At 34.8% G+C, this 24,125-nt stretch overlaps 2 protein-coding genes across 3 annotated transcripts; one reads left to right on the top strand and one right to left on the bottom strand.

The window, feature by feature from the left end:
* Positions 1 to 487: 487 nt before the first annotated feature.
* On the bottom strand, positions 488 to 9,966 carry LOC128226853 (uncharacterized). Its single transcript, XM_052936934.1, has 4 exons — positions 9,890 to 9,966; positions 4,086 to 5,759; positions 3,486 to 3,679; positions 488 to 3,076 (listed from the first exon to the last, which is right to left on the bottom strand). The coding sequence occupies exons 2-4, from the start codon at positions 5,757 to 5,759 to the stop codon at positions 2,746 to 2,748; spliced, it is 2,199 nt and encodes a 732-aa protein (XP_052792894.1). The 5' UTR covers positions 9,890 to 9,966; the 3' UTR covers positions 488 to 2,745.
* A 200-nt stretch (positions 9,967 to 10,166) lies between these two features.
* On the top strand, positions 10,167 to 16,517 carry LOC128228044 (fatty acid hydroxylase domain-containing protein 2-like). 2 transcript variants are annotated; one of them, XM_052939084.1, is made up of 8 exons: positions 10,167 to 10,295; positions 10,778 to 10,952; positions 11,228 to 11,334; positions 12,023 to 12,138; positions 12,530 to 12,741; positions 12,987 to 13,147; positions 14,152 to 14,263; positions 14,888 to 16,517. In XM_052939084.1, the coding sequence occupies exons 1-8, from the start codon at positions 10,283 to 10,285 to the stop codon at positions 15,045 to 15,047; spliced, it is 1,056 nt and encodes a 351-aa protein (XP_052795044.1). In that variant the 5' UTR covers positions 10,167 to 10,282; the 3' UTR covers positions 15,048 to 16,517. The 2 variants fall into 2 exon arrangements, with proteins under 2 accessions (XP_052795044.1, XP_052795045.1); XM_052939085.1 differs by lacking the exon at positions 10,167 to 10,295 and adding an exon at positions 10,439 to 10,499.
* The last annotated feature ends 7,608 nt before the right edge of the window (positions 16,518 to 24,125 follow it).

Here is a 24,125-nt window from a genome sequence, read left to right as displayed (position 1 = left end):
ATAACCTGCTATCAAACTTGGTCAATGGTAATGGACAAAATATCTTAAACAACATGTACTGGTAGTACAAGATCCAGCCGTGAAGACCCTATCTCTCCAGAGTTACGACCTTTCAATTGACAAAAATGTAAGTAATTCCCAGTATCCACTCTCCAACTTTGGCAAATGTACACCAATCATCACCTATCTTGGTCATTGTTTATATATACCAGCTATCATGTAACACCGGGAATGGACAAATCATCTCCCAACAACTTCAATGATTAATTATAAAGGCTTTGTCACTCTGAAGTTATGGACCTTGAATTAACAAAATTGTCATTGTCTCTTCGTCTAAACACCAATCATCACCAAACTTGTGTCCCAAACGGGTATATTTTGTTATAACTATCAGCTTCTTAAGCGACAAATGTTATAACAAATCCAAAAATTATTCCCATTTCTTGATGATATCTTAAAAATACCACTATTAAGTGTCAAACAACAATTGACTAAATGCATATTTATTTTGGTATATGATAAGACATTAAAAACAGTTAACACAATTATTGGCAATTAAGTGTAATATATATCACATTTAACTAAATAATAAAATTAGACATTCTAACTACATCAACAAATAAAATGTAATGTTCCTGTTTTGTTCCTGACAGAACTCTTCATCTTTTTGGAACTGGGATAGATTAGCAAATCATAAAAACAACATTCATTGTCCAAGGTTCAGGAAACAACACAACCTTACAAAGGTCTCAGATATGTCAAAAAGTGATTGCAAGTTCTGTGTACGGTAATAACTGCTTTGCAATTTAACTATGATGGTTATTTACATGTTTTTATTAACCTGGTTTTTAATGAAAGACAAGTTTTAAGAACGAGGTTTTGGTTATCCAGGCAGGCTTCAAACTGTTGTTTTTCCACTCGATATCCTAAGTTTGGAATGACGTGATGGAACTTCATGTCTAATGGTATGGTGGTTCTAGGCCAAGGTTACTAAAATAAGAAAAATGGTTTCCACTCAATAAATTGTGGTGACATACCTCACTTAGTATTGCATTTGGGGTATGCCGAGTCAAGGTCACTAGTACTAAAAAAAAATGAAATGGTTTCCACTCAATAACATTACATGTGAAGTTTGGACTGACATTAAGTTATTGAAAATTACATGGATACTAACATGCATGTAATGTCTAGGTCACCGTTACTAAAAGTATAAAATGATTCCTTTCAAGAACTTAAGTTATTAGTGACATGTATGAATGAAATTGGTATAAGCTAGCTCACATGGAGATATATACTCGGAATGCATTTGTGCATATGAAGTCATTATCAAGGTCACTGTCATGAACACATAAAAAAAAAACGCTTGATACTTTTAGTTAGGAGTGATGTTCAGAAATGAAATTTGGTATGTGGCAAGCTTTTGTGGAGAAGAAACTTGGGATTGCAGTTTGGGTATGTATATTGAATATCGCTATTACTTAAATATAAAAACAGATTCCATTCAAAAACTCAGCCTTGACCTTTGACCTCAAAATCAAAAGGGTTCATATGCTAGTCATTACCAACCTGCCTACCAAGTTTGAGGTTCCTGTGGCTAAGCATTTTTGAATAATTTGATCAAAAACAAAGGGAATGGACAGACAGTTTGATAACTATATGCTGCCCTTTGGGGGCATAGCAACAAAAATATACCAATACCATACCTGTCTAAGAAAGAAATCACCAGAAAAAGAGCAAAACATGCAGGTTCATTAAGTATAATTCATGTTAAGAATTGAATTGCCAAAATATACACATGTTTATATCTCCAGAGGTCGATAAAAATTTATTTGAGTGTATGTTTTAACAATTATTATTATAACAATGGTCTGTTATTGAATTATAAGAGTTATAAAAACAATTCACACTGGTGAATGTTATTTTTTAAAGTGAAACATACAGTCAGATATTTCTGAAAGGGATTCAAATCAAGTTCCATTCTGCACAAAGCTTTAGAACTTAAAATTTGAAATAACAGCAGAAAAAATACTAGAATGTATACATGCATTCTAGCTGTTACAACCACCAAACTCATCAAAGAAAAAAGAAACCTGGAGTAACAAACTAAACAACAACACAATATATTCACTAATAAACAGTTTTACAAAACAAATTTCAACTAAGTAATGCTAATATTTAAATATTACCTATTGGCTAAAATGTCCAAAAATATCTTCAGTGAACTAGTAATTTAATGTCCACAGAATTAAATCTACATGAAATACTGAAACTATATGGGCACAACACTCAGAACAATTTCCACAACAGTTGAAATGTAATCCTGAGACAAATAAAATCCAAAAGTTTAGCACTGGTGAAACTTTTATTGAAACTTTAATTTTATCCAAAGACCCAAGATCAGAGAAGTTTGCCCATGTACCAAATAAGAATGTTCCATAAAATACCACAAAATCATCAAAAACTTTCTCTCAAGTTCTAAAAGAATATAGAATAAATAGAACATTCCAAACAATGGAACTAGATTATTTAACAGTGAACCACTGAATTTGAAATACATGTTCATGTAAATGCAAAAATATACATGAATCTGCTGAATAATTCCATTTTCAACTTGCTTGGTAAAAAGAGGCATAGTACTAACAATAAAGGAAAAAGTTTTATTGATATGTTGCATGAAAAATCTTTATAGCATTATACTATGAGGATAATGATCTTTCAGTATTGTGGACATGTTGATTAAAAAACTCAATTGTCAATGACCTGGCTTAAAGACTCAGCTAACAATTGAACGTAACTTGGATTTGCATGTGTTCCGTCAAATGTAAACTCTGGTTTTAACGCTTGTCCATCTTCAGTGAGCAGTTCATTTACGAAGTTCAACCAGTACAGAGCAGGTTCAGCAAGCAGCCTGGTAGCCAAGATCCTGTTAAACTGCATCACAATTGGACGAGTGACGTCCAGTACAGGCATCACTGGATGGACTAATATTTTCCAACCTCTTTTGGCCTGAAGTTCCTTGAGGACACGCACATATATCGTTATAATTGTGTCCATGCCATCTTCAATCCGGTCATACCTTGAAAAATAAATAAAAAAGCAAAGTTAAAATGTTTGAATAAAGCAATCATTGTCTGGTAGATCAAATATTTACCAGTGTACAATACTTCTTTTTCAAGGAAGCCTGGTGTTGTAGTAGTTTTATTCATTAGACAAAGTGGAATATAATGTCATTTACAATGTTTTCTGTGATCGTTCATGGATTAATACATTAGTATTAATATTTCAAATACCTTTGATGGGTGTCAGAAAAATCTCAGATTATTAAAAAACGTTTGAGCTATGTTAATGAAAGGATTAATGACTTAGTTTATCTATTAAGAGAAAGACATTAAATATTTCATGGTTACAAAATTTACCTAAAAGTGACCCAACGTGTTATGGTATATGTAGTCAAAGCAAATTCTATGCCAGAAAAAAAAACATACCTTGCTTTCTCCCAGCACTTCAATAATGCTTCTCTGCAGTCTATTTCTCCAAAACAAACTATCACAGTTGAGTCATATGGAATGTTATCAACAGCAGAGATGAAGTTGGCTTTAGGGTAAAAGGTACTCTCTTGTCGTAGATGCCAAATCTTTGTTCCAGTGGACAAGGCAGGTTTTATCATCGTGGATCTGTCCTGGAAATGTAAATTAAAGCACACTACAGCACACTAGCACTGTCTATAAATGTACGCTGCTATGATGATTCTAGTGGAATTACAAATAAAACTGAGTTTTGCTTAAACATTGACATTGTAGAATTATTTGAATTTATTATGTGGAATTGTTTAACGATTACGAAGTTTTTGTACTGGTTGAATGGACATAATCTCCACTTGTGATTCTGATTGTCACTTAATGAAGACAAGTCCTTAAAATCAGGCCCTGCTACGTTGTTTGTGCCATATATTGTAAGGTATAATAAATTTATATGCATCCATTACAACAAAACTAATCAAAGTCGGCTAATTGTAGCCCAGCTCATTAAACGGACAGAATTCTGCAAAGGATTTAATATCTGAATTTGAATTTTTCTTTTAATACCTGAATTTGAATCTGTCTCCATGCTGCTGGAATGCAATGACTGTCCCCTAACAGGTAGACATATTCTTCCTCTGGAACTTTCTTTACAGCAGGAATGAATGGAAACAACTTCATTCCCTCATTGATGCAGTTGAAATAAGCTGCCTCATTTCTGATGTTGGTCTTGTGCAGTTCTCTACCCAAATACAGAGGCTCTAGCACATTCAACAGTGGCTTCAATAGATCCAAGTTTCCCAAAACATACATAACCTTCACAGTTGTGAAAAGTATGGCTAAGAAATATCTTTCATCCTCACTGTATACATGTTCATATTGTTTGTCATCAGAAATGTCAAAACTGTCAACAAATAAATGTTCCAGAGTGTCAATGTCCTGCAGTGTTTCATTACCAATAAGTGATACAACAGAAGTGAAGTAACGATGAAAAAGGGAGCATGGTACATTTCCCAAACATTTTGATCCATACCCGTTTAAAAATGCTGTAACAACCTCAAAGATCTTCGATGGTGTGTTGACGAGTTCTAATGTATGAATATATATTAGTGCAATACTGGGATTCTTAGGATCAACTTTAAGAGCTTCTTCAAATAGTTCAAGACTTTCTTTAAGAACACTATGATCTCTCAAACAAGAACCCAGGAAGACCAAAGCCGCTGAGTCAAGAAATACACCAGATGCTACTTGCCTTAGAACTTTCATTCCAGATTTTTCACTCATCATTTTAGCAAATACTTCCCTTGCTCTTTTGTCATTCGGTTTTCTAGCTAGAACCCCTAGAATGACAGACACAGCTTCCTCTGCCTGACCAGTACCAATAGGAAAAAGAAGACTAGCATACTCTGTAAGTGCATCATCATGCCCCATATTTTCACGCAGAACACCCTGCAGAATGGTTATCGCCATGTCTTTTTCATCTTTAATGAGGTATGCCTTTGCCATAAGAACCTGAAGGTCCTGCTTGCTTCCTTTGCCCATTCCTCCCTCATTTCTAGCTAGTTTTGCACATTTCATCAACATTTCTACTGCAGCTTCACCATCCTTACATCCAATATATGCTTCCCCTGCTAATCTTAGAAAAACCAAGTCATTCGGATACACTTTAAAAGCTTTCTTAAGTGCAACATTAGCCTCTTTGTATCTGTCTGCTCTTAAATATGCATCAATCAATCCTTCATGCGCTGACCTATTTGCACCTTCTTGCTTTAAGATTTCAACATATATTTCTATTGCTTTTCTATACCTTTCATTTCCCATGTGGATCACGGCCGCATTTAGTTTCTGTTGAGTTGATGATTGTTCTATAATGTTTTTATCTTTAGTTTTGAGATCATTACTTTCACCATTTGTCTGGTGTAAAGACTTGCATGTGCTAGATCCCTGCTTCTCAACTATATGACATCTTTCAATTTCATGACCATCATCTCCAATATCTGCTGTCTTTGAAACAATAACAAACAGATCATTTTTGGTTTTACTAACAGCATCTGATAACTTCTTCGTGAAAGATACATTTTTACCATGGCAGTCTCTAACAACTGTAACTTTCAATTCCGGGGTGGTTTCATTCAGTTTTGTCTGGAAGTTATCAACTGCATTTTGCACAGTAAGATCTTCTAGATCCCAGTTAAAAACTGTAGTTACTTCAGGCTCATTGCAGTGGAGGTAAAACTTCATCTGAAAAGACAACAAGAAAACAAATAAATAACAACATAAAGTTTATCACAATATTTAGATGTACATTATGTAGGCTGATTTCAATCAACGTTCTGCTCCTTTTATTGTTAAAATCTGAAATATAGAGCACTTCTTTTATCATTACACACATTCTCAAGGGAATTTGGATTAACTGATGAAATTTAACATATAGAAAGATTTTATCATTACAACAATTCTCAAAGACATATCAAGCATTTTGTGAAGTACAGTCGAAACTTGTTGGCTCGGTATCTTATGGCTCGATATCCTCGTTGGCTCGAACCAGATAAAAAGGACCAATTTTTTCTTACTCTTTGTTCATATAAAATTCGATCGGATGGCTTGGTATCTTGAGGGTCGATATTTCTCCACGCTCGAAGTCATTTTCGCGGTCCCAAGTAAGAATTTCACTCTTTGTTTTGTTTGCTTAGGTCGATGTCATTTTCGCAGGTTCAGTTAGGAATCTAACACATTGATTTGTTTGATTGGCTTCATTTAGCACATTAGGCGCTAATCGATAAAATTGCTTGACTTGTATTATAATTATTATCAAATTTAAAAGGTTAAACAGTTTAAATAAACATGTCATCACTTTAAGTTCTGTCTCTAATTGTTATCCATCCATAAATTTCTATGCATTTTGATATAACTTATAAGCTATGTTTGTGTTACCCACTGTTTAAAATTGCTTGTTTGTTGTTTTCGCATCAATGTATTTTTATAATAAATAAAAAAAAAAAAATGATATTTTCCATGTATCGAATAAGTCATGTTACAAACTTTACAATGCGTAACTATGTCCAATAAATACTCTTCTCTTCTCTTGCGGAGATAGTGTAGCCAATAACAAACGAGGTAAACAGGACTTTTTGTAACGAATAAAAAAAACATTCTGTAAGCAATCCCGCTTGGCTCGATATTCTCGAGGCTCGGAATATTTTGGCCGGTCCCTAGAATATCGTGCCATCGAGTTTCGACTGTATTGTAACCCATGCTTCAAGATACATCCATGAACAAATTTTCAAACAAGAGTGCCATGATGGCCCTAAATCGCTCACCTGAGTAAAAGAGTTTAACCTTTGTTATCCATATAGCTTGATATTTGTTCTCAAAAAATATTGAAAAACATACTGGTCAAACATGTTGCCTGAATAGGACTTGTCACAGTTGCCTGCACACTGACAAGACTTGTCACAGTTTCCTGCACACTGACAGGACTTGATGATTGACTGCACACTGACAGGATTTTGTTCAGTTGCCTGCACACTGACAGGACTTGATGATTGACTGCACACTGACAGAATGTTATTCTTATACCTGCACATTGACAGGACTTTGTTCAGTTGCCTGCACAATGACAGGACTTGTTAACTGACTGCACACTGACAGCACTTGGTACAGATACCTGCACACTGACAGGACTTTTTTCAGTTGCCTGCACACTGACAGGACTTTTTTCAGTTACCTGCACACTGACAGGACTTTGTTCAATTGCCTGCAACCTGACAGGACTTCGTTAAATTGCCTGCACACTGAAAAAACTATGTTAAATTGCTTGCACACTAAAAAAACATTTAGTATAGATACACAAACAACAAACAGTGCAACATCCAATAAAATCAATAAACTTCCTTAAGCTCTAAAAATCAGATATCAGAACACATTCAGCACCTTCAACTAATATTTATCACTGCATCCATCTAAGACAACATCAATTTCCCTATGTTTCTTGATATAAGGCTTATTCACTATCCACACAGAAGATTTTAGCTTAGAATAATCTACATGAATTTTACAATAATCTACATGAAGTTCAATGGAAAAGTCTGATTATTAGATTTATCATTAAGTAAAAATTAAATTTCTTCTAAAGAATAAAGTGTATAATAATTATTTGAATAGATGAAAAAAGAACAATAATAACCTTAGTTGAAGACTTAATAAAATTTAAAATCTATTCCATTTTTACTAAAAATAGAAAGTAGTGGAATCTCCAACAAAAAGAGAGACCATATAGCAAGACTTGCTGCCCTTTCTTCACGGGTAAACTTTACATAACTATCCGATTTTAACAAAATGGGTTTATAATGAACTTGTAACCCACGGGGTGAGGCCAATTTTTCTCCAGCGGCATTATTTGAATAAACATGGAAGATAACCAATAGACAATGTTACACACCAAAGATTTAAGCACTAGGCTTCATAGTATTTGCCAAAAAAGTTTTGTAATTTTTCCTTCAGGTTGCCATGGCAACCAGAGTTCAGCATGGAATTAATTTCTTTGAACAATTTTGAAAAAAGCACCAACCAAGGATCATTCCTATGAAGTTTCATCAAAATTGTCCAAGCGGTTTAGGAGAAGAAGATGATTATAACCAATTGTTGACATTTTCCTTTAGGTTGCCATGGCAACCAGAGTTCTGCATGGAATTAATTTCTTTGTATGATTTTGAAAAAGCACCAACCAAGGTTCATTCCTATGAAGTTTCATCAAAATTGTCCAAGCGGTTTAGGAGAAGATGATTATAACCAATTGTAGACATTTTCCTTTAGGTTTCCACAGCAACCAGAGTTCTGCATGGAATTAATTTCTTTGAACAATTTTGAAAAAAGCACCACCCAAGGATCATTCCTATGAAGTTTCATCAAAATTGTCCAAGCGGTTTAGGAGAAGAAGATGATTATAACCAATTGTTGACATTTTCCTTTAGGTTTGTGCTCAGGTGAGCTAAAAATAATTTTGATGATGACTTCATATAAAGTCTTATATTTTAAAAAAAAGACAATATTCAAGTATTCTTTTTGCAATTCCCATTCACAGAATCGTGTGAGTGCTCTGAAAGTGTATGCTGGGTGATTTAAAGCATTTTGGTTAATGTTAATACAATCCATTCCTCCGGTCACCAAGGTGAACATGAAAAAAAACAATAATGCATCAAAGCTAATTAGATGGTGTGAGTTGAAAGGCTCGGACAATGAAATCAGCAATGAAAAACACTGAAATAAGCGACTGCCAATGCTTTTATGTTTTTTTCTCAGTCAAATGAGAGGCATAGCTCAATAAATGAACAGCATTGCTATACAATATACATGTGGGTTTAGTCTATGGCAACATGTTTAAAAAGTTTTGTATGAATATCAGGAGTTATGTCTTACAAGCAAATTTATGAAATGCCGATACTGGAGATTGTGACATGATATTCACATGACCATTAAGAGGTAATGCATCTGACAACACTTATTTTCTCATTATTTTACTGTATGAAATCCAAATTGCAGAAACAAATACAGTTATAGCATAAAAAAGTATTTTGGTTTAAGTGGGTTTCGAACTCACACTGGTAAAGTCAAGAAAAAAAGTATAAAACAGCTGGCTAGTCCACATGGCCACCAAAAGTGGTGGATATGTTGACCTGTTAACGATATATTAATAACATCATGTGATTATAAATATCAATCAGCCGATCACGCAACACCACAGCTGTAATTAATTTTCAATCGTGTTATTAATGCTTATGCAGATTGTGGTCTTCAAAGACCATATTTGAGCAAATATCAGCATTTGCTGAAGGGTTCCAGCTTTTGGTATTTTTGTTTTAAACACTCCTTATAATTTGCCACACTTTATTTCGTAATTAAAAAAAAAGTGCAATTTACAAACCATGAGCGACTTACTTTAAAAATAAGGTAAATGCTTCAGATGTTTCTTGAACATTTGATGCAAAGAAAACACATATTTTATATAACACATTTGCCAAGAAAAATACTGCTCCTGAACGAGTACTGTACAGTTCATACGTCAATTATGAAAAATTTTACTTGTTAGCAAGAGTAAAAGTACGTATAAGGCTTATCAGAGCCAAAATCAACTAGAAGTCAATAAGTTTTAAAACAAATAACACTAAAATACATTGAAACAATCAAAATTCAAGGGCTATAACTCTGGAATTTGTATTGATCTTGATCAACATATCGATCAATACTAGACGTGGACGTTTTGACTAAACCCTATCAGTAATTTGTGTAAAACAAGCAACGGTACAAGTAACTACTACTACTAGCATTCGAATCGAATAAAAGTAATAAGTAAGGAAAACATAATTACTTACACTTATACATAAATCTATTTAAATCGCCTTTCATTAAAATTTTTTCCACAATCCTTTACCACATTGGCCATCTGCTACTTCCCGTGCTAGTGTACTATTTGTTCGCCGTACACAGTGTAGTACGGTGCGATCTGTAGAGCCAATATAATTCTTTAAATAGTGCAGAGTATTTCATTTAAATAGTGTTTCCCTTAAAAATCTCAATCCTTTATTCTTCTTTCATCCACAAAGTTCAGTGTTGGTATGAGTATGTTAACGTAATAATGTAATTTACTACGGGGTTTTCAATCTGGGATGACAACGAGAAAGATACTCTTTTACCATTCCGAAATTGACAGTTCGCAGTGGAAAGATTTATTTTGAATGAAGATTTATGCATGGCAAGAATAATTTATGACTGCTGAAGGTTGGACATCCCTACTCTTTTCACATTATTCATATCACTCTTTGCGTTTGAATCTATGAAAAAGTATTGCGTAGAAGTATATAGCATATTTTATCGTTACCAGGCGAGGGTCAAAATCTATAACGTTTTTCTTTCTTATTTGCGCAGTCGGTCATAGCTTAAGCTTGTTAGAGAAATTGGAGCCAGAGGAGCTTAAACATACATGTATGTAATTTCAAAATCTGCAATAACAAATGATTTTGATCACTATTATTTGCACACATATATCAACTTGACAATCATTATCAACTAAGACATGTACAGTGAACATGAAAATGACCTGCTGCATTTTGATCTTCAAAAAAATATGATAATTATATATAAAAAATAATATAAAGTGCCAACATTTTTATGACTAAAGGGTCATTTTTTAAGTATAAAGAAAACTTAGAAACAACAAATAAACAAAACAGTTCCATCTGATCTTAATTTATTAATTACAGCAAAAATGGCTGACTTAAGAGACACACCAGAAGCTTTGGGGTTGCCAGCAGAGGTGAGCCAGAGCCAGAGCAAGGGCCCTAAGATGGGGCGAATAATGGACTCTGTGAAGAAAGCCCTGTATATCATGGGTTCATGCCTTCTTCTATTTGCTGCTGCTCGAAATTCATTTCATTGGTAAGTACAGTAGCAGGTAAATGTTGAATATAATTATCGGTTTATTTTTATTTTGTTACCTACTGTTTTTTTGCCTATTGATTTTAGCACATTATGCTTGATAATATACATGGGAATTTTAGTAACCTTTGAATAAATATATTGTAAATCATGTGCTTCATTGATATGTAAATTAATTTATTATTTGAAATATACATATGTGTGTTCCTTTGAGAATGTTTGAATATTGACTCTAAAACTAAAAATACCTGTTATACCTGTATTTCAATTTCCAGGCAAATCCATCGTCTGTGGGGTGCCACGGGAAGTTTCTGGCAGAGCTGCTGGGACTACATGTACACACACTGGGGACAGGAGAATGACTTCTGGTTCTGCTGTATTGGTAATGGATCATTTATTCATGGAGTCATAAATGATTTAACTAATAGTGAATGATTTCACTTTCTGAGTTATATTATTTACTTAATAATAATATTTAGTCGTCTGTTTATGGCAGAACAAAAGTCCAGGTATTGCCTTTCAGGTGTCTTTGTTGGTATTTAAAAGCTCTTTCCCTAAGCCATAACAAAAAAAAGGTTCAAGATATTGAAAAAACACCATTGCCAGAGACAATACACATATGGAGCAAGGCCCATAACTCTGGCTTTTTACAGTTCAGGGCTTAGATTAAGAATTTGAAAGTGGAAGTTTGAATTTCCTTGCCATCAGCTTTGGCAGTTTTTCTCCCAAACATGGATGTTCAAGTCTAAGATTTTTCACTTTCAATTAAGTTCCACTTTAATTGTTGTTAAGTTATTCTCTCTGATGACTGGGACAAGCATTGGCATATATACGCATCTGATTGTGCTGCCACTTGTCTTGATTAAATAACATGAAATTGAATAGGGGAATGAATTGAGAGAATGTTAAATCTCATCACTTCTCTGTTACTGTCCTCATCTTTTTTCAACCTGAAATATTGAAAATGAACTTGTAAATCAAATATGAAACCCAAAACGGCAATAGAAGCATTTCTTCCAGCTATTCAAATCCTTTTAACAACTTATAATGGATTTTTTTTTTCATTTCAGGAACATTTGTAGTGACACAAGGAGTGTTTTGGCTTGGCAACAGTTTCTTTATGCTGTTGGATGTCTATGGCGTGCCAGCATGTCTACTCAAGTACAAAATACAGGAGGATGTTAAAGTATATAATTTTACAATGTTGATTTTAGCTATAAATCTGTTTTTCAAAGAAAAAAAGTTTGGCTAAGGCCATTTCATTCAAACACTTTTTAACCATGTCCATAAGTATTTCAAATGTGGCAATGCCATTGTTAACTTGGGTTTTGGTACTCACTTTGTAAAATATATAGGTAACTTTCACTTAAACAAACAATGATCCTCTATAAATTTGCACTTACTCTTAAGTCAGTTCCAAGAAATGTGGTTAAAGCAGAGAGTACTGAACAAATAGTAAAACAACTGGTTAAAGATGCAATTCTGAAAATGGGTTGAAACTTTGGTGTATAAAAGTCGTGTCATCGATATAATTGAGGTTTGAATCAATTGAATTTTTATTGTTTTTTTTTTACCAGGTGGAAATGCCGAAACTGTGGAAGGCAGTCAGACAGGTAGTGTTCAACATGCTCGTTGTGGGAGTGCCGTTTATTTTTGTGGCATCCTACCTCTTCCAGTTACGAGGAGGGTCGTCAACAATAGGCGGGGAGCTACCAACGTTCACCTGGGTCATGCTGGAGATTCTTATATTCTCCTTTGTGGAAGAGTTCTGCTTCTATTACTCACATAGGTTAGAAAGAGTGTTAAGGTGCAGGGATGCAAAACTTCTGTGATACACAGCAATGAATTTTATATTGCAGATATATAATCAATATTTAATTTTAAATTTAAAGACCTCTTTCAAATGAAGGTTTTTGATTATTTAAATGACAAGTATCCTGGTTGAACATGAAGGAGATTACACTATATTTTTATATAAATCATATTGTGAATTTCTAATGTTTAACAGGTCTAAAAAATACAATATTTTTCCAGGCTGCTTCACCACCCTCGACTGTACAAGCACATCCACAAGCTCCACCATGAGTGGACGGCCCCCATAGGTATTGTTGCCGTGTATGCCCACCCAGTAGAGCATGTGATCAGCAACATCCTCCCGCCAACCCTCGGACCCCTCATCATGGGCTCACATCTTGGTATGTTGTGTAAGATCAGTCTTCAAAATTAGACGTTTAGCTGAACAAGCCCCAATTCTTGTATTAATAGCTCAAGATATCTTGTTACACATATATATATATATTTATTAGCTCCAGAATGTGAAAAAGCTCTGTAAACAATTGAACAGACCAGTGCTTGCAGGCTCTTGATAGTTTCCATCATTGTAAATTGTGTATAAAATTAGTTAAATTACCTGTTGTTGTTCAAAGTCATCCATTGATGCCAGTATTGAATGAAGAGATATACACATGACTGAATTATGGATTATTTGATTAAAATATAACTATGTATTAAATCTGTTAATGGAGCAATATTTTTAGAATCATAACTATGTTAAAAATTGGTGAGAAAACAAAAGATAGGACGCAGCGGAAAAATGTTTATAGAATTATTTCCCTAAACCAACTGAAAAGTTTGGATGAGTACTGGCATCTACTTGGGTGCTCTTGTTCACATCGAAAGTTATGGTCTTAGTGTTCTGTGACAATGTTGGTTACATTGTGCAAATTGCATTATATAAGTCACTTCAGAAATTCTGATGTTCATCGAGCATCTCTATGGTGTAGCTTAAATGGGTGAATTTCTATATTTGCTTGCCAACTGCGTGGCTGTTGTTCAGCCTTGGGTTGCTGTTGCCCACAATCCCCCACTGTAGCTATCATATCTACCCCTCCAGCAGTTACCCGAGATAAACAAATTACAATTTCACATTGTCCGTCTTTAAAAAAGAAAATGTTCTGATAGCCTTGGTGTCATTGTCTGCATTGCCAAGCGAAAACTTTATCTTACCAGTAATTTAAAAAAAACCTTGAAGACATTGAAATATAACTCAAATGCAAATTTGTACCCATGCTGCCAATGACAGTACATGCATGCATAGCAAAGCAAATAGCTCTGGCTCTAATATCTGTTAAATAATGCTTTTGTTTGAAAGTTATTTTATTTCCCATAGATTTAATGTTTCATTTCTATACTTTAACAGCAACTGCATGGCTGTGGTTCATCCTGGCGTTCCTGTCGACGACGATCTCCCACTGTGGCTACCACCTTCCTCTCCTGCCTTCACCCGAGGCTCACGATTACCACCACCTCAAGTAGGCCAAAGTTTTGTTTTAGCATATCATACATATCATAGTATTGTTTTACCATATAAGGAAATTGCAACAAAACATAACATCAGTATAGTAGAGGTGTGAAACTGCAATTTATTTCACCAACTGATCACAGGAAGCAATATTTTAACGGGTCATACTATATATTTTGATCTTGCAACGAAACTTCCTGTTTCCTTTATAAATGCTTAAAGGCAAGAAAAATGTTAATTGGGAAATTTGCGAGAAAAACAACATCATATGTCAATGCAATTTTGATGTAGTCATTTGAAACAATTTACACCCAGTTCTATGAACTTAACTTTTTTAAAGCAACTCTGGAACCAAAATCTGTAAGAGCAGTGAAAATTACATGATATTTCCCCGAAAAAAACATAAAAGAAATTATTAGACATTTCCTAGACATAAGCTTTCAAAGTAGCTGCTTTTAGTACTGTACTTTGATTAACAGTTATTTGTCTGTACCCAAGTGTGGATGTCCATGTTCTTTGAAAGCAATATTAGACATGTTAGGTTTACTGGGTGTTTGAGCAATGGGAATCAGCTTATCAAATCTTATTTTTTAACATATTGATGTATCATAAAAATATCATGTATGTTTTTCAGATTCAACCAAAATTTTGGAGTGCTTGGGGTGCTGGACCGTCTTCATGGGACAGACATCCAGTTCCATGCCAGTAAACAGTACCAGCGCCATGTCATGTTGCTAAACACGGTTCCCCTGAATTCCCAGTACCCAGCAGAACCCAAGAAAAAACCCGAGTAAGCTGGGAACCTACAACAGCATTAAGGGTAGATTGGTTCCCCTTAAGAACCAGCAAGTGCTATGATTATACCAGTTAATTGGGGACCAGTGGTGCATTTGTCTGTATTATTGATGAAATGGTTTGACAATTAAACAGAGCTATTTTGCAAGGTACATGTACCTGTATATTATATCATTTAGTATAAATAGTTGTTTTCTCGGTGGACATAAAGCTATGTTTATGGTCTCAGTAAAATTGACATATTTTTGCTCTATTAATCAGCAGCGAAATGTTTGAAAGATATAAAAAAAAGATATGTTGTGATTGTAGTTTCTGGATATTGTAGAAGCTGCTGTTGACAGAAGTCAATATATGTCTCATTTAACTTTATGAACACACAAGTCTGCTTAATAGAGAGTTTATTGTAACTTGTACCGGTCTCCAAGTCTGCATACAATAACTGCATATTCATTTGTTATCATCACAGAAAGAATTTACATATTTTTATATTGACTGTCCATTCAGAAACAATATTTAAGGCAAGTTTTACTTCAGTAGGCATTGGAATAAACCATGTAACCATTTTTTTAAATTATATAAAAGATGTACATGCAGAGATTTTACTTTTGATTTTTAATTACTGAGCCACGAGGAAATGCTAAAACAGTTTCAAAAAGACTTAATGGCTATATGTGTATTGAGCAATGGTATACATGTATGTTTTGTTAATGTGATCATGACTATTGTATTTACTAGATGCTTATATTAGCTATGCTATGATAGTGATCTTGAAGGCCATGACTTTATGTTGTTTTACTTGCTGTTAGGATCTTTTATTTTCTTGATATAAGAAGTTGTTCTATTTAGTACACACATCCTTAACTAAAATAGTCTTATTGAATACTTTATTAAGTATGTTTATGTTTCATTAATTACATTTTGTTTGACTATCTCTGTATGTCTTGATTTCTTGATCTCATTTTGCTGATTGGTTTAGGCATGCTTTAGTTTAGAATCAATTACAATTATATTTAAGTGTCTGAAAATGTGTAGAAAATCCTTGCTGTGTCAAATAAATGTTCAAGTGAATCTCCTTTCTCTGCAATTATCATTTCTATGTGTGTAGATGATTAAAACATTTATTGTTGTATATGGAATGTCGTCAAGTATTTCATGTGATTCGCCAAAAAAGCTTGAATTTTAAACAGAAAACATATATTTTCACCATATATAATCTAGATTTGATATGTTGTTGTTCACTGTTGCACTGTTAATTCTACACTGTTCTCCACATATATGTCTTAGAATACACTTAATCACATTTATAGCAAATAGATTTTTTCAGAAGCAACAGTTGACAGAAATTTCATTCCATTGAAGAAAGATATCTCCTAGTCAAATTTTACTCAGTGGGAATTTTTACATGTAGTTAGCATTGATACTTGGAAAAAGGTTGCCTCACCATCATTAATTAAATCAACAAAAGTATTCTCCTGCCTTCATATTGTGTTATCTTTTGTTGCAAACTATGAATAAAACATTGATTGTAAACATTTGAAAAAATAATATAATTGAAAAAATATTAAAGAAAATATGTTGATAATTGAAATGTGTAACATTTAGAGGTGTACTTGATGTTGTTGCTGGTCCATAATTAAATATTTAAATGATATGCCCCATTGCTTTGGATCTGTTGCTTACTTCTTTAATCTGGTCAATTTGAGACTGCTTCAGGTATTGTGAATTTAGTCTGTGATATGATGTGTTATTATGCCCCCTTTTGAAAAAAGTGGGGTATATTGTTTTGCACATGTCGGTCGGTCGGTCGGTCGGTCGGTCTGTCTGTCGGTCGGTCGGAATACCAAATGGTTTCCGATCAATAACTTGAGAACGCTTTGACCGAGGGACCTCATACTTGGTATGTGTATTGGTCATCACCAGCAGATGAACCCTATTGATTTTGAGGTCAGTGGGTCAAAGGTCAAGGTCAGTGTGACCTTTACATGAAAAACGGTTTCCGATCAATAACTTGAGAACGCTTTGACCCAGGAACCTCATACTTGGTATGTGTATTGGTCATCACCAGCAGATGAACCCTATTGATTTTGAGGTCAGTGGGTCAAAGGTCAAGGTCAGTGTGACCTTTACATGAAAAACGGTTTCCGATCAATAACTTGAGAACGCTTTGACCCAGGAACCTCATACTTGGTAGGTGTATTGGTCATGACCAGCAGATGAACCCTATTGATTTTGAGGTCAGTGGGTCAAAGGTCAAGGTCAGTGTGACCTTAACATGAAAAACGGTTTCCGATCAATAACTTGAGAACGCTTTGACCCAGGGACCTCATACTAGGTAGGCTTATTGGTCATGACCAGCAGATGAACCCTATTGATTTTGAGGTCAGTGGGTCAAAGGTCAAGGTCAGTGTGACTGTAAGCTGAAAAAAGGTTTTCTGATTGTCCATATTTTATTTTCTTATATAGTAGACAGTAGAAATTTATATGTCACTAAATGCATGAGTTGAAGTATCAGTTTTCAGTGAACATCTAGTTTAATTATGCCCCCCTTCGAAGCAGAGGGGTTATATAATTGCTTTGCACATGTCGGTCGGTCTGTTGGAAGACCAAAGCTTGTCCGAGTGATAACTCAACAATTCCCGGACCTATGGTCATCAAACTTGACATGAAGATTAGGTATGACCAGTAGATGACCTGCCTCATATGCATCCAATGACAAATCAGCTGTCATTTCAGTCCATGCATATTTCATTCAATTGTCCAAATATTTCTGGTTTGTGCTTTGATTGGAAATTAATTAAAAGTTAAGAAAAACATGTGTTTTGTTCAAGCATTTTCCATTTGTTGTTTTAATCTTTGGAATTGCCAAAAGATTATAATTCCATGATGTGTATTATAAGCCAATGTGATTGGTTGTTCGCCAGCGAGCACGCATATCATCTGCGCACATTTTGCTAGTTAACATTTTAGCAAACACATTTTCTAGCTAATGGATGTGTGTCCTATTGAAATCTAGGTCCTGTTCGATTATGGGTCAAGTCCCGAGAAATAGGTCACGAGGTCCAATTTTCTAAAATCTTTCAATCTAAAACAGTCCATGTGTCACATTTTTAAACCAATTTCTGTAAAACTTGCTGTGGATGTTTGTCTGTACATTCTTAATGAATATATTGATTATTGACTATGTCTGACCAAAAAGGTTAAATCAATTTAATAACGAATATTTACACCTCAACTTCCATTCCTTAAAATATGAACGGCAATTCGATATGTTCGGATCGCAATTCAATGCATACCAATATATATGAAAACTATTGATCTTGTTATTGTTTGTATTGTGACAGCAGGTCCCGTAAAATATAAATCAACATTTTAGAAAGTGTTAATTTATTATATTTTAAATGTATTGTTGCCATAAGGGTTTCAATTTTACGTTTAAAAGTCAGTTAAAGTGGTTGATCTTTTCCCGCGTTATTGTGACGTCATTTGAAAAAAAATGTTTCCGGTTACAGTCGGGTCGTTCTTTTTACAGAATGGGTAAGAAAGGATTACTGAAAGATTTTCTGAACTGAAATGAATTAATTCTTAAATGAAATAAAGAACTATTGGTGTAAATATAAGGACATATATAGGACTCCACACACACTGACCAGCCCAATTGCGTACATACCCCGATAATGACATCAACCGTGCAATTCATTCCTTAAATGAACATTTTAGATGAAAGAATATTTTTTACTAGGCCCCAATTTCTCGAAAATTCTTAAGTACGTTAAATGTGCTGAACGCGTTAAAGTCTTGAATGGCTCGTGTCGGAGGTAGATCTAGAAGTGTTAACTATCTGAAAATATTTAATATCTGATTTTCAGTCCAATCTTCATAAACTGTGGTCAGATTCTCATCATGTTCGTTCAAACAGTTCGCCACTAGAGCAGATAATTAAACTAGATAAAAAATATGACTGATGTTATTAGAGTTACTATTGAACTTGATGTTATTTGTAATTATGATGAAATATATGTAGAGATGGTCATATTTGAAAATTCAAGGCCTTTAACTCAAAGGTGACGGTTGCTGCTATACGATGGGCAAACTAGTGCGATATATTATGCATTGAAAATGCTAAAATGTTTGGTCAGTTTAATCTGTTATGTGCACTGATGATAAAAATATAATGAAAATATATTCAACACTTCAATCACCGACAAATATGCAATCAGAACTGATAATTTACAAGATAGTTTATAGTTGGTATCTGTATTTACATCTCATCATTGCACATACCACAAAACACATACAATGAAAAATAACATTAAAAAACAGTGCAATGCCATTCCATTCGGAATTATAAGAGATGGTCCATGACCTTTTACAGTAATATTTTACATATCTACACAATATTCATGTACATGTATTCTAAAAGCTAATAGATTTGCTAAAATCATTAAATATTTCATATCGAGTAGTAAAATATAGAAATTAATAGTTTCTTTTACCCCCCCCCCCCCAAAAAAAAACAACAACAAAAAAAACAACAATATTAAATTAGCTAAAATAATTTAACTTATTAGCAAAAATGTTTGAAAGCATGACAACATAATAAAACATACATAGTGAAGATGCTAATAAAAAGAGTAACTTTATTTACAAAGTAAAAAACGACGCCTTTGTAAAATACTGTAACAGGTTTTGGCACAGGTTTTTATTATAGTTGGATCTGTGCTGGAAAACAGGTAATTATATTTATCACTAAATATGTTATTTTTCATTAAAGCCTTATAGTATATAAGTCTTCCCTTAGATCATTGTAAACATAACAGTGCAACATAACGTGCAACTCACTTTCTATAGAATTATTTCCACCAAAAGGGCAAATTCTACTTTCAACATTCAGGCCTTCATACCGACCAGTTTCAATACGAATCGGGGCAACCCCGTGTCTAAATTTACTAAAAGCTTACCGATGAGCAAGAGGCAAAATTATTTTACAATATTGTTCAGTTACATATTCAGACTTAAAAGTCATATACAGTCTTAGCTTATTTTGACCATGCCCAGAAGACCCAATAATGTTCTGCAATCTAGCATACCATTTGCTCTTGAAATTATGATAAACACGTTCCTCAACAACTTGCACGAATCCAACACAAATGTAACCATCTAAACGTAAATACATATTTATTATTTAAGTCATTTGTCAAAAGAAAGGACTTTACATAATAAAACCAGTTCTTGCACAGTTGAGTTGCATTGCTGTATGCCCAAAGTGCAGCGCGTTTGTTAAACCTGTAATCGTCCATACATGCTATCTTTGATCAGTACAGTGATATACTTTTCAACTGGCGAACTATCGGGGGTTTCCAACCTATTTCACCAGCCAACCCATCGTTAGGCGTATATTTACCAACACCAAGGAAAAATCTCTGAGCCCTGTTGTGTACAGCTTCAATACAAGCGTATGACCGGTATACCCAAAGAGGAGCGCTATAACCAACAACAGGCCAAACAACTGTGTCATACAGTTTTGTAAATACATCGTATAGGAGTCCTCCAACAACCTTACATTTAGCAATCAGTAAACCTAGAGCTCGACTTGCACTTTGAGCAACAGACTTGACAGTAACATTTAGATCTAAGTGTTCGTGAAAAACCACACCAAGGTAAGTATATCTATCTACCGTTGTTAACTGACTAGAGCCAGACACAAAATTATAAGTTGTACGTGATACTGAATTGGGTCTAAAATGGACTATGTTGCTCTTAGTAAAATTAACATGCATATTGTTTATAGACACCGGTCACCCAAGGCAGACAAAAGTAACTGCATTTCGTCTGCGGACTCGGCTAACAGTACAATGTCATCAGCATATATAATAATACAGACTCTGTCGTCATTAACAGGCACACCAACACCAAACGATTTGAGATAAATTGACAAATCATTAATGAATAAATTAAACAATAGAGGCGAAAGAATACAACCCTTTCTAAGGCCACAATCTACATCAAACCATTCAGTTCTAAGGGAATTAACCCTGACACCGTATTATAAATGGACTTTAAAGCTGTAAACATTTTACCACCAATACCTAGATCGGATAGCCTATTCCATAGAATATTTCTATCAATAGTATCATATGCTTTTCTAAAATCAATAAAGGCACAAAAAGTAGATTTACGAGACGTCTTCCTTGTATCAAGAATATTATATAAAGACATAATGTGATCAGTCGTGCTTCTACGTTTCCTGAAGCCATTCTGCTCGTCAGAAACTATATTATTTTCTTCAGACCATTTGCTTAGCCTGCTGTTTAAGGCATGACAATACAATTTGTACATTGATGACGCCAGGAAAATGCCCCTATACGATAAGGGGTCTCTTTTATCCGCCGTGGACGATTTAGGTATAGGATTAATGATGCACTTACTCCACAGTGACGGGACAATACCCTTGTCAAAACAAATGCTAAACAGTACGTGAAAAAAAGAAACAGAAACATCATTATTCAATACCTCTACAGGAATATTGTCTACACCACATGCTTTGCCTTTATTTACAGACATTAATGCATTTCTGACTTCCAGGACTGATATACCATCAATGAAACAAGGATGCATATTTCCATCATTAGTAACATAACTATTTCGATCATTAACACTACGTTGACTGCCAACAGATAAATAATTTGAAGTATTAAACAGTGAGCTAAAATCATGTTTCCATTTGTTAAGGACAGTATTTACATCATTGGAAATAGAACCATCTGGAATAAGAACCTCCATTGGGATAACTTTGCTGGTTGTGACGTTGACACCTATTTTAGCCACTGACTTCCAAAACTTCGAAGAGTCAACATTACATTCATCAAGCAATTGCGTTTGTAATGTAAACCAGTATAACCGTTTAGCACGTTGTACTTGACGATCAAATAGTTTACGTTTATCTATATAAACAGTTTTAAGAGTTTTCTTAATACCAATATAAGCGCAAGATAGCCATGCCTTCTCTGCAATACATACGTTATTTCAAACCTCAGCTAAAGTATCAGACCACCAAGGTTTCCCGGGACGTCGTTTCTTGTTATTAGAACCAAATTGTTTAACTTAACTTGGCAATTTACTATTCATATTGTGGCTAATAATATTACACCAATCATTGTACACCCCATCTGTTATAATAATACCCGATCTGTTTATGAGATCTGTGGCCTGAATTACATTAAACTGTACAAAACCTGATAGCTTTTCGTGGCTCACAAAACAATAATCAACTACAGACTTTCCTTTAGTCGATACAGAAGTAAAGTTATTACATGCGTTATTTCGGCCATTTAAATACACATGTTTGCATTAATTAAAAAGTCTAAAAGCAGTTCACCATACTTGTTAATAGTAAAGTCAATAACTTCCCGGTCAATAACATCATCAATACCACGGATAAAGTATCATGGATCATTATCTCCACATCTGCCATTAAAATCTCCACATATATACATTGTTCCAACATCTCTATATTGATAAATCAAAGAGACTAATGAATCATAAAGATGGTTTACATCAAACATTCTGGAAGAATTTTCGGGTGGTAAATAACAGACACAAGGCAAAATAACCATATCACTATGCTTAAGAGCTAATTTCAGTAATGGAATACCTTCATTAAAAGTGTCAACCACTGATACATTAAATTCACTAAGTTTCTAATAAAGAAACCGACACCTCCGGAACCAGTCTTTGCGTTCCTGTGAATATGTGTCATATTATGGCCATACCATGAATAGCCATCAAGATAGATCTCCTCATTACCAAGTAAATGGCTCACGGCAATACCTATTATATCTAAGTTCAAAGTTAGAACACAGGAAGATCGTAGTATATGGTTGTCAGAATTAGCGTCTGTTTTCCAGCCTCGCACATTCCAAAACCCGGCGCTTATCTATCTAGGACCACGGTTATGGCCGCTAAAGCTACCACGAGAACCTCCTCGACCGCTGACAGTTTTCCACTGAGCCCGTGTGTCCGACTGGCGATTTTCGCAACAGTCATCCCGATAATCACGAGTACTGTCGCGACTATTGCGCTGACCATCTCCCATGTTATAATTGTCACGGCGTGAATTACGATTGTCGCGCGGCCCCTGATCTTGTGCATGGTTCCAGCGCCTATCATCGGTTCGCTGTATAACCCGAGATCCTTTCATAGCAAGATCGTTCGATTTTAGAGCGCCCAAAATGGTAGCAAAGTTTCTACTAGCCGCACGTTCCACAGGAGCCAAATCATTGTTTATACACACATTTAAAAATTGGCGGCTGTTTCTTAGCTGGGATTTGGCCTTCATTAACGCCTGTTTGTCTGCCCGCGTTTTCAAAGTTGCCACGACTACACCAGGCTTAGATGTTGTGTACGATTTGCGGCGATCAGCCCTGCTAAAGGTTATATTTGATAGCCTCAAACCATCTTTGATAATACCATTTACCTTCGCCTGTGTACTTTCACTTACACTCTCAGGTAGGTTACGAATAACAATGTTCAGTGACCTGTCCTGAGAAATTTCCGGTGCTCCAGTAGAAACAGTGGGAACAGACGAAGACAACGATGAGATTTGATCCCGTATATCAACCAGGTCTGCTGTAAGCTCTGCATTCATGGACTCTTTGAAAGAATCGAATTTATTATCAACGTCACGCTTTATTCTGCCAAGCTCGCTATTTACACGTTTATGTGAACAACACAATTTGCTGTGACATACTGATCATTTGCAAGATATGTGCCGAGCACAACTTGCTGTGACATACGCAGCCGACCTGATCATTTGCAAGATATGTGAACAACACAATTGACTGTGACATACTGATCATTTGTAAGATCTGGCCTAGCACAATTTGCTGTTACATTCGCAGCCGGACCTGACTTATTTACAAAATATGTGCCTAGCACAAGTTGCTGTTAAATTCGAAGCCGTACCTGACTTATTTACAAGATATGTGCCTAGCACAAGTTGCTGTTATATTCGCAGCCCGACCTGACTTATTTACAAGATATGTGCCTAGCATAAGTTGCTGTTATATTCGAAGCCGGAC

Source organism: Mya arenaria, chromosome 3 (genome assembly GCF_026914265.1).
Source record: "Mya arenaria isolate MELC-2E11 chromosome 3, ASM2691426v1".
Classification (NCBI taxonomy): domain Eukaryota; kingdom Metazoa; phylum Mollusca; class Bivalvia; order Myida; family Myidae; genus Mya; species Mya arenaria.
Note: the sequence above shows the minus strand (reverse complement) of the source record. Positions and strands in the feature narration are given on the sequence as shown.

Bases quoted from the DNA above. Each gene is read 5' to 3' on its own strand.
- LOC128228044 (XM_052939084.1), top strand. The intron at 12,139-12,529 runs GTATATAATTTT...TTTTTTTACCAG, and splicing joins AAATACAGGAGGATGTTAAA to GTGGAAATGCCGAAACTGTG. The intron at 12,742-12,986 runs GTTAGAAAGAGT...ATATTTTTCCAG, and splicing joins TGCTTCTATTACTCACATAG to GCTGCTTCACCACCCTCGAC.
- LOC128226853 (XM_052936934.1), bottom strand. From the start codon at position 5,759: ATGAAGTTTTACCTCCACTGCAATGAGCCTGAAGTAACTACAGTTTTT. The intron at 3,680-4,085 runs GTATTAAAAGAA...TTACATTTCCAG, and splicing joins GGAGACAGATTCAAATTCAG to GACAGATCCACGATGATAAA. The intron at 3,077-3,485 runs GTATGTTTTTTT...TTATTTTTCAAG, and splicing joins AAGTGCTGGGAGAAAGCAAG to GTATGACCGGATTGAAGATG.